This window comes from Myxine glutinosa, chromosome 1, assembly GCF_964187855.1.
Source record: "Myxine glutinosa chromosome 1, kmMyxGlut1.1, whole genome shotgun sequence".
Lineage (NCBI taxonomy): Eukaryota > Metazoa > Chordata > Myxini > Myxiniformes > Myxinidae > Myxine > Myxine glutinosa.
The window spans coordinates 426,931,636-426,945,305 of NC_136261.1; the positions used below are offsets into that span (position 1 = coordinate 426,931,636).

Consider the following 13,670-nt stretch of genomic DNA (forward strand, 5'->3'; position numbering starts at 1 on the left):
CTGCAAAGGAAGGTACAGATGATATTCACATGACAAATGGAAGTGCTTCCTTTTTTGCAACTGGTGAGTGGAAATGTAAAAAATTAACATACAATCTTTTGTGTTGAAAAAATATATAATTTTCGGAAATGTTAAATATTTAGCATTTTGATTTTGACCAAAGAAAATGTGTTTTTCTTTCTGTAGAACAATCCAGAAGTAATATGGGACAAATAACGTCCAGTCACAGCTTGACAGGGAGGAACAAGCCTTTTTTGAAGAAACAATCACGAAATCAAGAATCACTTCCTATAAAATACAAGTGCAAGTCTGGGCCTCCCAACACCAAGATTAATATTAAATTAAACAAATGCAAAAAGGTTGTAGAAAGGGGAATACGTTATAAGTGTAATGTGTGCAGAATGGATTTTGCTTCAAGGAGTTACATCAAAATACACATGAGGACCCACACTGGAAAGCACCACCACAAGTGCTCTGTCTGTGATAAAGGTTTCTTGACAAAAAGCAATTGGAATAAACATATGAAGATCCATACAGGAGAGCGACCACACAAATGCTCGATATGTGATAAAGGTTTCTCTCGAAAAGGCCATTTCAAATCACATATGCGGATCCACACAGGAGAGCGACCTTACAAATGCTTGCTATGTGATAAAAGTTTCTCTCGAAAAGGTGATTTTAAATTGCATATGAGGATCCATACAGGAGAGCGACCTTACAAATGCTCAATATGTGATAAAGGTTTCTCTTGCAGCGGCAGTTTGAAATTACATATGAGGATCCATACAGGAGAGCGTCCTTACAAATGTTCGATATGTGATGAAGGTTTCTCTCAAAAAGGCCATTTCAAATCACATATGCGGATCCACACAGGAGAGCGACCTCACAAATGCTCAATATGTGAGAAAGGTTTCTCTCGAAAAGGCCATTTCAAATCACATATGCGGATCCACACAGGAGAGCGACCTTACAAATGCTTGCTATGTGATAAATGTTTCTCTGAAAGCGGCAAATTGAAATTACATGTGAGGATCCATACAGGAGAACAGCCTTACAAATGCTCGATATGTGATAAAGGTTTCTCTCGTAGCTACAGTTTGAAATTACATATGAGGATCCATACAGGAGAACAGCCTTACAAATGCTCAATATGTGATAAAGGTTTCTCTTGTAGCAGCAGTTTGAAGTTACATATGAGGATCCATACAGGAGAGCGTCCTTACAAATGCTCGATATGTGATAAATGTTTCTCTGAAAGCGGCAAATTGAAATTACATGTGAGGATCCATACAGGAGAACAGCCTTACAAATGCTCGATATGTGATAAAGGTTTCTCTCGTAGCTACAGTTTGAAATTACATATGAGGATCCATACAGGAGAACAGCCTTACAAATGCTCAATATGTGATAAAGGTTTCTCTTGTAGCAGCAGTTTGAAGTTACATATGAGGATCAATACCGGAGAACAACCTTACAATTAATGTTCGATATGTGATGAAGGTTTCTCTTAAAAAAGCACATTGAATTTACATATGAGGATCCATACAGGAGAGCAACCATACAAATGCTCAAACAACAACAACAACAACATGCATTTTAAGGCCATTTTCCCTGCTAGAGCGGAGGTTAGCCTTGCGGTCCCCATGACAATCTTCTCCATTTTGCCCTATTTTCTGCATCTCTCCTTGTTAACCCCCTTGCCCGCATTTCTTCTTCCACCATTTTAGCCAAGTCTTTATTGGTCTTTCCCGTCCTCTACTTCCTTCTACATTCATTTCCATCACTCTTCTCAACCAGTCACTTTCATCCTTCCTCAACACATGACCAAACCATCTCAACCTGTTCCTCTTCACAGCATCAATCACAGGCTCTATTCCCATCACCTTTTGCAATTCATCATTTGTCTTCCTCTATCTCAACGATACTCCGCACATCCATCGAACCATTCGCATTTCCACCCGTTCCAGCCTTCGTTGCTGCTCTACGTTCATTACCCATGTCCCGCTCCCATAAATCATAACACTTCTCACACATGCAGCATACACCTTTCCCTTCAGCTTCAACGACACTCCCCTCCTCATCAGCACGCCCCTCAGTTTCCGAAACTTCTTCCATGCACATCTCACTCGAGCAACCGTTGCCAAATCTGATCCACCTTCTCCATTCAGCATGTCTCCGAGGTAGCATAATGTTTTCACACCTTCCAGCTTCACGCCGTCTTCAAGATCCAACTCAACATTTCCTCCATCTGCAGCTCCCTCTGTGCACACCTTATATTTGAATGTAGCTGACACACTGGTTAATGACCCTCTCAGACCACTACATTTTTGATCAACTCACTCAGCGCACATTGTACATTGAATGGAGTTCACTCTGACACCCTTCCTGCACACAGTACAGGGCCACTTCCCAGTTCTTTCCACCTCACCATATGCTTTACCACTTGCAATCACCTTCGTCTTTCCGATATTCACCTTCAGACCTTTTGTCTCCATACATTCCTTCCACTTGTTCATCTTTTCCTTCAGTCCATCCATATTTTCCGCAGTCAACACCAGATCATCTGCATACAACAACTCCCATGGTAAACCCTCCTTTACGTTCTGAGCCAGCACCTCCAACACAGCTACAAATAGTAGTGGACTTTGTCCCGACCCCTGATGCACTCCCACCTTCACCTCAAACTCACCACTGTTCCTGTCCTTTGTCCTTACAGCTGTGCGTGCTCTTTTGTACATTGCCATCACTGCTCTGATCAACCATTCCTCCACTCCTAACTTCCTCAATGCCCATGTCAATACTTTGCGTGGAAACCTATCGAATGCTTTCTCCAGATAAACAAACCCAAGAAACAACCTCTTCCTCTTCTCCATGTACTTCTCCTGCAACTGCCTCACAATGAAAAGCGCGTCTGTCATTCCTCTTCCTGGCATCAATCCAAACTGCATTTCGTCGATCTTCACTTTCTTCCTTATCCTCCTCTCCAACACCCTTACCAATACCTTCATTCCATGCTCCAATAACTTTATCGCTCAGTACGAGCCACACTCCAGAGGGTCAACTTTCCCCTTGTATAGGGGGACAAGGGTACTCAGTTCCCAATCCACTGGAATGCGGCCTTCTTTCACGACCAGATTACAGATCTCTGCCATTCTCTTCACACCTCTACTTCCTGCTGCCTTCAACATATCTTCCACAACTCCCGTCGGCCCTGCCGCTTTTCTACTCTTCATTGCTTTTATCGCTTCCTCAACTACCTTCTCAGTTATCTTCTCTGCCAGTCCTAAAACTGGGTTACTCTCTATGTTGCCATCCCATTCATTCTCTGTATTCAACAGCATTTCCATATATCTTTTCCATCTTCCTTTAATTCCATCTGGGTCCACAATGATTTGTCCCACTTCATCCTTCAAGCAACTCACCCCCATCACATCACACCTCTCTTTCGCTGTCTGCTTTGCAATCCTGAATACTGCTCTCTGACCCTCTTCTGAATCCAAGCGTTCTCCATATATTTTCCTCCATGCCTCCTGTGCCTTTGCTACCTCTTTCTTTGCAGCCTTCTTGGCTGCATTATTACTTTCATGCTCTGCTGTTTCTGTTCCCGTACCCTTCGCCTTCTGCCACTCCTTGAACTTCTTCCTCTTCTCGTCAATCCTCTTTCCAACTTCATCATCCCACCACCATGTTTCCGAGTGCCGCGGTGGTCCTTTTGTCCATCCACATACCTCACCAACGTCTCCCAACAGACTAGCTTTCATTGACATCCAACCACTTTCAAGCTCAACCACATCATCCTCTACCCTACTCAGCCTCTCTTTTAATGCCCCCCTTGCTGTCACCTCTTTCAACATCCACACCTTCATTCTCGGTTGGTACTTCACCCGCCGAGCTCTCCTCGCACCTTTCACCCTTATGTCGCAGACAACCAAGTGGTGCTGTGAAACAGCCTCCTCCCCCGGGATCACCATTGTGTCCTGGAGGTGCCCCCTATCTCGCCTACGCACCATCAGGTAGTCAACGGTTGTCGTCGACCCACCTGACGTGTATGTAACAAGCTTATTATCCTCTTTCTGGAACTGAGTATTACAAATCAACAAATCAGCTCCATCAGCAAAGTCCAAAATCCTTCCACCTTCTCCATTTCTCACACCATATCCGTAACCCCCATGAACTCCCTCAAAACCATCCATACTCCTTCCCACATGTCCATTTAGGTCTCCTCCTACCACAACAACTTCCTCATCTTTCACGTTTGCCATCAGCTTCTCTATTGCACACCAGAACTTGGCCTTCTCTTCATCGCTCCGATCAACCTGCGGAGCATATCCCGAGATGACGTTCACCAAGAGCTTTCCAATCATCATTTTCACCATCATCAACCTTTCACTCACTCTAGTCACACTCTCCACACTGTCTACAAACTCTTCAGAAAATAGGACACCAACACCATTCACGCCCTCCGGGCACCCTTGCCACACAAACTTGTATTTCTGTCCCTGCCTACCCTTCACCATTCTCACACCACTTCCCTTCCATCTCATCTCTTGCACACAACATATGTCCACTCTTCTTCTGACCAATACTTCCACCACTTCTCCTCATCTCCATGTCATTGTCCCTACATTCCAAGTCGCAAACCTCAGAAACCGATCTCCACTTAGGGCTGTACCCTGCCCATATGTAGTTGTAATTGTCATGGTTCTCTTTTTGAAGCAATGTTTTTTATGGCCGGATGCACTTCCTGACGCCAACCCTCTTAGTCGTCTCTTACGACATGCAGGGATATGGTGTACCTATTCTAATCCAGAGTACACACTGGGAGACCATACCATACAAATACCCCAACCATACAAATGCTCGATATGTGGTAAAGGTTTCTCTCAAAAAGGCCATTTGAAATTACATATGAGGATGCATACAGGAGAACAACCTTTCAAACGCTCGATATGTGATGAAGGTTTCTCTCATCGCAACAATTTGAAATCACATATGAGGATCCATGCAGGAGAACAGCCTTACAAATGCTCGATATGTGATAAAGGTTTCTCTCGTAGCAGCAGTTTCAAATTACATATGAAGATCCATACAGGAGAACAACCTTTCAAATGCTCGATATGTGATGAAGGTTTCTCTGATAGCAACAATTTGAAATCACATATGAGGATCCATACAGGAGAGCGTCCTCACAAATGCTCGATATGTGATCAAGGTTTCTCCCAAAACAGCAGTTTGAAAATGTATATGAAGATCCATGCAAGAGAACTGAAATCTGAAATGCCAAACAAGTATTTTAGGAAAAGTTTTGCTGAAAAAGGTTTCTTAAATTCACATCGCATTACCCATACCGGGTTGTATGTTCCCCCCTTGTAAGCGATCCTCAGCAATGGGCAAGGTATTCAGTGAACCATTAAGGAGAAAGCTATCATGAAAGCATAAATTCCTTTCAGCATATACCTTGTCAGCGCAATGTCTCAGAGTACCATCTGTAACACCTGACAACAAGATGTTACCCCAAACGTTATGCTGGGTGTCACCAGAATGTCAGCAAACTGGAGTCAGAAGACAACAATAATCTCAAAATTCTAACCCCATGTGCGTCCTTAAACTAAGTTTGAAGAAAATAACAGCTTTTAAAAATGTAAAATTTGTTAATTTGCTTCTCCGTATTCTCATAATAGAGAACTGTTGAAAAATGGAAACCAAAAACTCAAATGGTAACATAACTTAATCTCTCAATCTGATCTTGCATCGTGCTTCTTTCAGTGTCTTCGAGAGGTTGCCAGTTTGTAATTATTGTCTCTGTCCTTGCCATGGATCCAGCCAAGCTCCATTTGAGTTTTTTGATTGTGACCAGTGTTTAGGAATTTTGTTTGCCTTCTTATTTCATTGTTTTTCTTGTCCATTTTTGGTTATGCCCAGATGGCATCTTTCCATGGCAGTTTGAACATCAATTTTTACTCAATCTTTGCTGTTGTCCATGTTTTATTGTCATGTGTGATATGGGGAGAACACCTTTATTGTAAAATTGTTTATCAGAAGAAGACTTCTGCTTATGTTTTTCATGAAAGTTTGATTTTTGAAGGGTTTTGCAATAAAGAAAGGTCATGAAAGCACAAATGCAGTATCTGTGTTATTACCCTGTGCTCACGAAACAAAAGGCAGGGTTAAGCATTCGGGTACGTCATATGTATGTCCGTCGTAAGTATGTACGTATGTGCGTGTCTGCATTTAAAAATCCATTTTCTCGGCAACCGTTGGTCCGATTGACATTAAATATTTAATATGGGAGGGACTCCTCCTGTGGACTATTTTAGTGAATATTATGACGTCACAGGTCATGTGGTGTGGGCGCCATCTTGGAAAAAACAAAAAACTTTGCACCTCTATCTCAAAAACCGCTGCACAGAAATCATTGAGACAGGTCTCATTTCAAAGAACTTTCCATGCAGAATAACATATGTGAATGATAACATCATAGGTTCTGCCGTTTTGACATAATTCGACAAGTAAAAAACTTTATCCAATCAGGATGAAATTTCTTCAGCATCTTCTCGGTATAAATGTATGCAGAAATACAATTATAATGACGTTGTGGGTCACGTGGTTTGGACGCCATATTGTTTTGAGTGAAAAGCCTGAAAAACCACTAAAATCAAACTTTCTCCAAAATGACTGAACAGATCGAGGCCAAACTTTGCAGGCAGAATCGCATACCCATGATGAACAAAAAAGTCAACGAGCATGACGTCATGCGTCACATGGTTTCGAAGTTATGACGATCCCTCATTTTTGATACGATCGAGGGGAAACTTCACAGATGTGTCCAACATATCGGTGTGCTAAAATGACCTTTTGGAATTTGCGATAGGTGACGTGGTTTGGCAGATATAAATACTGAATCGAAAATATTAAAAAAATTATAACTCTTTCACCGCTCCATTGATCGACGTGAAACTTTTATTATAGTAGAGGTAATGAAGTGGAACATATGTGCAAAATTTCAAGATGATTGGATGTACGGTATGGAAGCCAGAAGTTGTTTTTTTGCCTTAAGAAGAAGTCTTCTCTAGTGGGCATGGAATTAATTATCACACTGCACATGACGAGCAGGCAAAGTATGGAGCGACCTCACGGGGTCATTTTGTCCTCAAATAAAATTCTGATTTCAGATTTGTCAATCGCTGAGGTATATTAACACACGACCAGAACGGATTTGGCGAAATTCCAATGATTTTTGACGAAAATATAACATTTGTGTCTGCATTTCAGAAAAGTAAAGTGTGTGCCTTTTCAGCATTTAAAAAATTTAAACGTGGCTCATTGTAAATAACCATATGGGGAATATGGGTTGTTAACAATGTCATTGGTGTCATAATTAAGACGTCATAATTCGACAGGGACAACGCTTAGTCTGATCAGTTTGAAATTTAATTAAGCATGATCTATGCAACAATTATTTAGAGAATATATATTTATGATGTCATCGATCACGTGGTGGTCTTGCAGCCATATTGGATCAAAAACAAAAGAAACGTTAAAAAATAGAAGAGTTGGCTCACACCGAGTTGACTGCGCAGAGTAAGTATTTCATGAATACCATCTAGTTGTGAATGTATCATGGCACATTATGATCTATTGTCTGTCTTTGGGGAGTTTGGAGCTGTCCATATCCTCATAAGTAATCCTGACCAAACCGAGAGTTGTTCACGAAAACAGCTGAAAGCCTTGCAAAACATTTACCATCATGGCATGTCTGCTCTGCATGCCATCACTGATTGCTTCCAAGCAGCTCAGTTGCGCATGTCCCAACGCGGAAGGCCATACAGCTGTGTGCTTCCACATTTTTCTCAACATCAATGACCAATGCATTGTTAATGGAAGGAATACATTAACACAGAGGGAAACTCACCCATTTCCCTCTTCTCATCTCTCTCATCTCTCTCATCAATTCTCTCATTACCTTTTCCTGATCAGGCTGCAGTTCCTCAAGGCAGTGTTCTGGGACATGTGCTTTTTCTAATATTCATCAGTGATCTTTCTGACTCTGGAAAATCTTTATCTTTATGCTGATGACTCCCCCCTCTGCTGTTTCATCTCTCATTCCTAAGATCGACAGTTCCGGACAAAAAGCAGCATCTTAACTCTCTGCACACTTGGACAATAAATACTAGCTGGACAATCACATTGAACATGTCTTTCAATCATGACAAATCGTACACTCTCACTACTTAGGCAGTTAAGACTGAAAAATATGGCGTATCGTTCATTTTTTTCAGGAAAGCACCAAATTTGGCACAGATGTAGTATGGACCTATACAATTGTTTTCCTGAGGGGCGCCCAAAAATTCAGAACCCCTGGTGGCCGCCATATTGAATTTCAACATGACCGCCCTCTGTGACCTATTTCCCTCAATAACTTCTATACTATGAGCGATAACACCACAGTTCCAGTGTCTTACCCCATGTTTTCATGGTCTCTGAATCCAATGAGATAAATTGCATAAAGATTGGCATCCATCATATTTAATTTCAAGATGGCCGCCATGGTGTTTCCATTTTCCTTGAATCTCTCATCGTATTTTAGGTAAAATTTCAATTCCAAGTGATACACATTGTTTTATTGGTCTCTGATAACAATGGAATGGTATTACTTAATCAAAGTTACACACAGTTGCAGTTTTAACTTAAAATATTGTGGGCACTTGAAAGGTGGAGGCTCTCGCACAGACGCGTAGTACTACAAGCACTGTCCATCGCAGTCACACAGTGATGTGCAGGGCAGATTTGCCCTGGAGCATTTACAGTTGCCTTTACAGGCCGACTTACAATGGCAGCTTGTAAGCTCTGAACATGCCTCCTGTATCAGTGGTATTGTGGTCCAAATTGGTGTCCAAGAAGTCCCTGTTTTCATCCAGCCCCAATCAGCTGGTGATGGAAGTTCTGGGTAGGGCACAAGTGCCTGACTCCATACGTGTCCAGCCTGAAAACTCACGTTTTAGGTGTTGTTCGAAGGCGTCTGCTGTTGGGGGAATGTGATCAGTTGTTCTTGCCTTCTTCCTGAACAAGTGTCGGCGCATGTCATTCACTGTCTTTATCTCGGTAGTCCGGTCATAGAGGATGGCAACATATCTTTCTATGCTCTGTAGTTCCATAGTAATAGCGTCCACAGATGTCCTATAAGTGAGAGCATGAAAGGTCTGCGTGATGCTGGGGTATGCCTCCCAAGCCTGCCAGGCTGTCTTTTTCCCAATTCGGGCAAAAAATGACTGTGTCGCAGCCAGTGAAGGCATGAAATAATGGCAAAGACTCGGACTTCCTGCGGCCAAGGCCGGTGGCAATTTTATGGATGGCAAGATAGCGGTAGCTTTTACCAGTGCCAATGGCAATCCAGAGTTCCTCCACACCATGTGACTGGTAGGTAAAGTAGTGTGCTATTGCCAAGACCACAATATCAGAATCTACAGTTCGAATCAATACCAGTTTTCTCCCCTTTTTCACAGCATCCAGGACATGTAAAAGGACTCTTGTATCCGCTTCTTGTTGTGTACATGGGCTCAGGTTCTTGATGTTGGCATCTGGTTGCGATGTTAGCATGCTGTCACCAATAGTTGCATAGATCTCCTTTCCTTTCAAACCATCCACCACCATATGCGATAAGAATCTGAACAACTCCTCCTTGTTTTCATCATTCCGCAAGAAACTTTTCCAGTTCCCTGGTATCTTCGTTGCAGGAAGAATGCGATGGTGCGATCCGGACCCCCTCTCTTGACGTGTGGCAGATTTTAGGCTGTCTGGATGATAGGTGTCCCATACAATGTCTACACGGCTGGTGTCTCGCAGTTGACCTTCAAAGTATGGGCTGAAAATGTTCTGGCCAATGGCCATATTCATAGAAGTTTTTTGCTGAGTCCCCTGGCAGAAGGTGGACAACTGCCGCCCATCAAAGACCTTTGCCTTCACCTGTGGACCCACATGGACAGCAGGGGAAACTTTCTCCAACGATTGTAAGAGGTCCGATTTAGCGCCCTGCCGCATTTTGCCATTGTTGGTGATCGCTGGAGGAAACGCCTTGTTCTCATGGCAGGAGAAGTTGTCCAAGTCTCCTTCTCACCGCTGACTCGCAATGTACAATCGTGAAAACAGATGGCAGTCATTCTTGAGTTCTGCTATCATTCCCTTCACCTTTGATTTACCAACTTGCTTTGGACTATTGAAAAGTGGAAGCTTATTCCGAGAGATTACATCATCTATAGCTTTCTCCTGCTTCTCCAGACGCTCTTCTATGAATGTTTGGTACTGTGTTTTACCAATCTTTTTAACGTGCATGACAGTCTTTCTAACGCTGGATGGCATTATTTCCTTCGATTCAAGTGATAGAAGATCATTGCTGTCATCTTCGAACGGGTTGCCCATCTCCTCAATGGTTGAAACAAGGGAGCGCACATCGTTGGCAAATGCTTGTTGTATACCACCAGTTTGTTCATGGTGTTGGTCCCTTTGCTCCTTCGGCTTGAAGTACAACTCTTCAAACTCTTCGATCATTCGAGCTACCTCAGGGCCCGCTGTCATCCACCTCCTCAGTGCAGCAGGGTTTTCAGTCAGGCCGACCGCTCCAACGTCTCCTTTCACGAGTACATTCAATTGTTCATGAGCCTGATCGAGGCCTATTGATGAGAATTTCCATCCAGTCTTGTTGGCAGTGAATGAGCCCTGGCAGACGTTCTGGTAGACATGTGGACTAGTTTCTCGGAGCGCCACCATATCTCGCACATGAACAGGCAACCATCTGGCATAGTTAGTGTGAGCCATGGAAAAAAAACCAGGATACTAGTTGTGCTGTGGACTCCACATAGAGCTTGAAGTTTGAGCAAAGAATGGATTGCACAAACTGGAAGATGGACGGCTGGAAGTCTAAGACAGTAGACCAGTACAAAAACTGTGGATGGCTATCTCTTTGTCCTGAGAACCAGTCGTCAAAGCTTCTTGGTTGATCTGTGACCTCCAGATACGTTCCATATGCTTTCTTCTGCAAAATGTGTAGTGCGGCTGCTGTGACTTGGTGTGCGTGCCTGGCTTTGCACAAGTTGGATGCATGGATTAGAGAATCAGCTGTACCCACTGTAGTGATGTTAGCCTTGGTTATGGCATTCATCCATCCACTGCCGTCCATGAAATCACCAATTGTCTTGAGGGCAGCCATCTCCGTGTGCAGTGGCCCCAACATCATAACCAATTTGTCTTCACCATAAAGTTCAGGATGACTCCACTGTATCCGCTTGCCAAGTGCACAGAGGGGTTGATCCATCGTGATGACTGGTACTTGCTCTGGATTCAGGAGTTGTGTGGCAGCCTTTACAACTTTTATGACGTGAGTGATCATGGCAACAGATGTTGATTTTTCTCTAAACATTGGCATCAAGGCTGTGGTCGCCTTTGGCTTCACCATCTGATGTAGGTGGCCAGCATGATATGCAGCCCAAGATATGAACTCAAAACGATCTGATTTCCCTGAATCATACCATCTTTTCAGTTCCTCCAACCAGTTTGTCTCCAACTTTCTGTCTTGCACCCATGCATCAGACATTGCCTTTACAGGCCCTTGCGGGTTCGGCATGAAGAGGTGTTTTGGAAAGCCATCACCAGGCAACACACTTGTGTAGGTTGCAGGGAGTGGTTGAATTTGTTTGGGTCCCCCTTTCGATATTATCAATCTTCCACGGTCTTCTCCAGGATCATCCTCTGTTGGGTGCTGGCAGAGCGATATCGCAGTTCCATGGAAGGAATCCTTTGCAGTCACCGAGCTGGGATTGTGGTCGATATTATCTGCTTGTGCTGTCGTGAAAACGCCAGAGCGTAGCTTGGGAGGACAAACACCATCGGCTTCAAACTGTTGAATAGCAGCATTTGCAGCACTCGCTGACAATCCCAGGATGCGGTCGTACGACACACACAGTCCTAGACTATAGAAGCGATCTATGAGCTGCCGACTGCGCGTTTCAAAATGTACTTTTAATGCTATGGAGATTGGTACCGGATTTTCTCGGTCTCTGTTGTGGCGAACGGTTTCCCTTTCCTTTGCTGCTGATTTCACACTATTAAATGCAAGCAACTGTGCAATAGTCCTACCTGCTTTTGCAACTGACTCCTCTTTCCCTGTCTGATGCACAATGCTAGGACCTTATAAAATCATGGTCACCAGAGCTAAGAGAGAACTTGGAATGCTGGCATCTGCGAAAGTCCCATCAAAACAATAATTCCCTTGAAAGATCTGGCTTCTCACTATCTGAGCTGCCCTGGCCAAGTTAATAGCTGCAGCATCGAAGTCGCTTTCGCAAGCTCTCTTCAGAGCTTCCCCAACATCAGTGTCAAAAGCTAGCATCACATCATTACCCTTTTTACTGGCTGACAGGGATGGACAGTATGACAGTAAGCTGTCTTTCAAACGTGTGGAATTCACATTCACATCCTCTCCAACACCAAGGTCTATCAGTCGGTCTTTGTAGATGTTCAATAAATCTGCTAAACTAAAGACAGTGGCAAGACCCTGCTCACACTTCCGTGCCTCTTCAATGTAAGACAATAATTCAGCAAAGGCAATGCTACGACACCTTTGATCCTCTTCCCTGTCTGCTTTGTTAGATTGATGACCTAAGAACACTTTAGAGGCATGGTTGTAAAGTGCACTTAGACACCGCTTATGATACCTAGCCTCAATAGCCACCATATCTCCTCCAGCAAGTTTTCTTAGCAAGTGAGTGTCTTTCAGCATTACAGCATAGCGTCGGACATTTTCGTCTAAACCAAATGTAGAAGCCCTATGGAGTCCAGCATCTCCACCCAGTCCATCACAAAATAAACAAATTGGTTCTGATTGCTCACTAATGTGCGACAGATTGATGAGGCGACGTATTTTCACTGGACTACCTCCCTGCTGTGCTTCTGATCCATCTAATGTCCGCTTCTTGGCAGAGGCATACCTATCAATTTTGGAGACAGAAAGTTTACTTCTGCAGGACTTATGCCATGATGCAGTGTTCGATATCAATGTCATTTCAATGCCATTGCCGTCATCAATGCGATGGAGGTCGATCTTGAATGGATCGTAGCCGTTTTCCTGTGCTAACTTCAGCTGACCATCCAACAACTTGTAGCTCACATCAGCATCCAAGCGTGTGCCCCTCTTTGGCTGTTGAAGCGATTCTGATGTCGTCTCTTGACAAAGGACACGTAGACTCCAGTCAGTTGATGGGATGTCTGGTGGATCATCATAGCTCCCACTAGGGTGAGGTTGAACCAGGGTGAACTTCTTGGACATTTTCTCAATCTGAAAGAAAGAAATAGGACTTGAAAAAATATATATAATTCATACATAAAATAAAAGTGACATAATGGACATGTATTACACAGATAAAGTATTATTATTATTGATTAGATTGTGATTAGATAAACTAATTAAATAATGGCAATCAAACGTTGTGGCAGACACGTCTTACATGGCATACTATAGTATCGAAACATTACATTTGGTGCCACATGTAGTATGGACCTATACAATTGTTTTCCTGAGGGGAGTTCCAGTGTCTTACCCCATGTAACTTTGATTAATTAATACCATTCCATTGTTATCCGAGACCAATAAAACAATGTGTATCACTTGGAATTGAAAT

General features: G+C 43.2%; 1 protein-coding gene across 1 annotated transcript; it reads left to right on the plus strand.

Annotated features, from left to right (window-relative positions):
• Positions 1–437: 437 nt before the first annotated feature.
• Positions 438–1,481, plus strand: LOC144894316 (uncharacterized). The gene has a single exon (XM_078786905.1). The coding sequence runs from the start codon at positions 438–440 to the stop codon at positions 1,479–1,481; it is 1,044 nt and encodes a 347-aa protein (XP_078643031.1).
• The last annotated feature ends 12,189 nt before the right edge of the window (positions 1,482–13,670 follow it).

Coding starts and splice junctions, on each gene's coding strand:
- LOC144894316 (XM_078786905.1), top strand. CDS start 438: ATGAGGACCCACACTGGAAAGCACCACCACAAGTGCTCTGTCTGTGAT.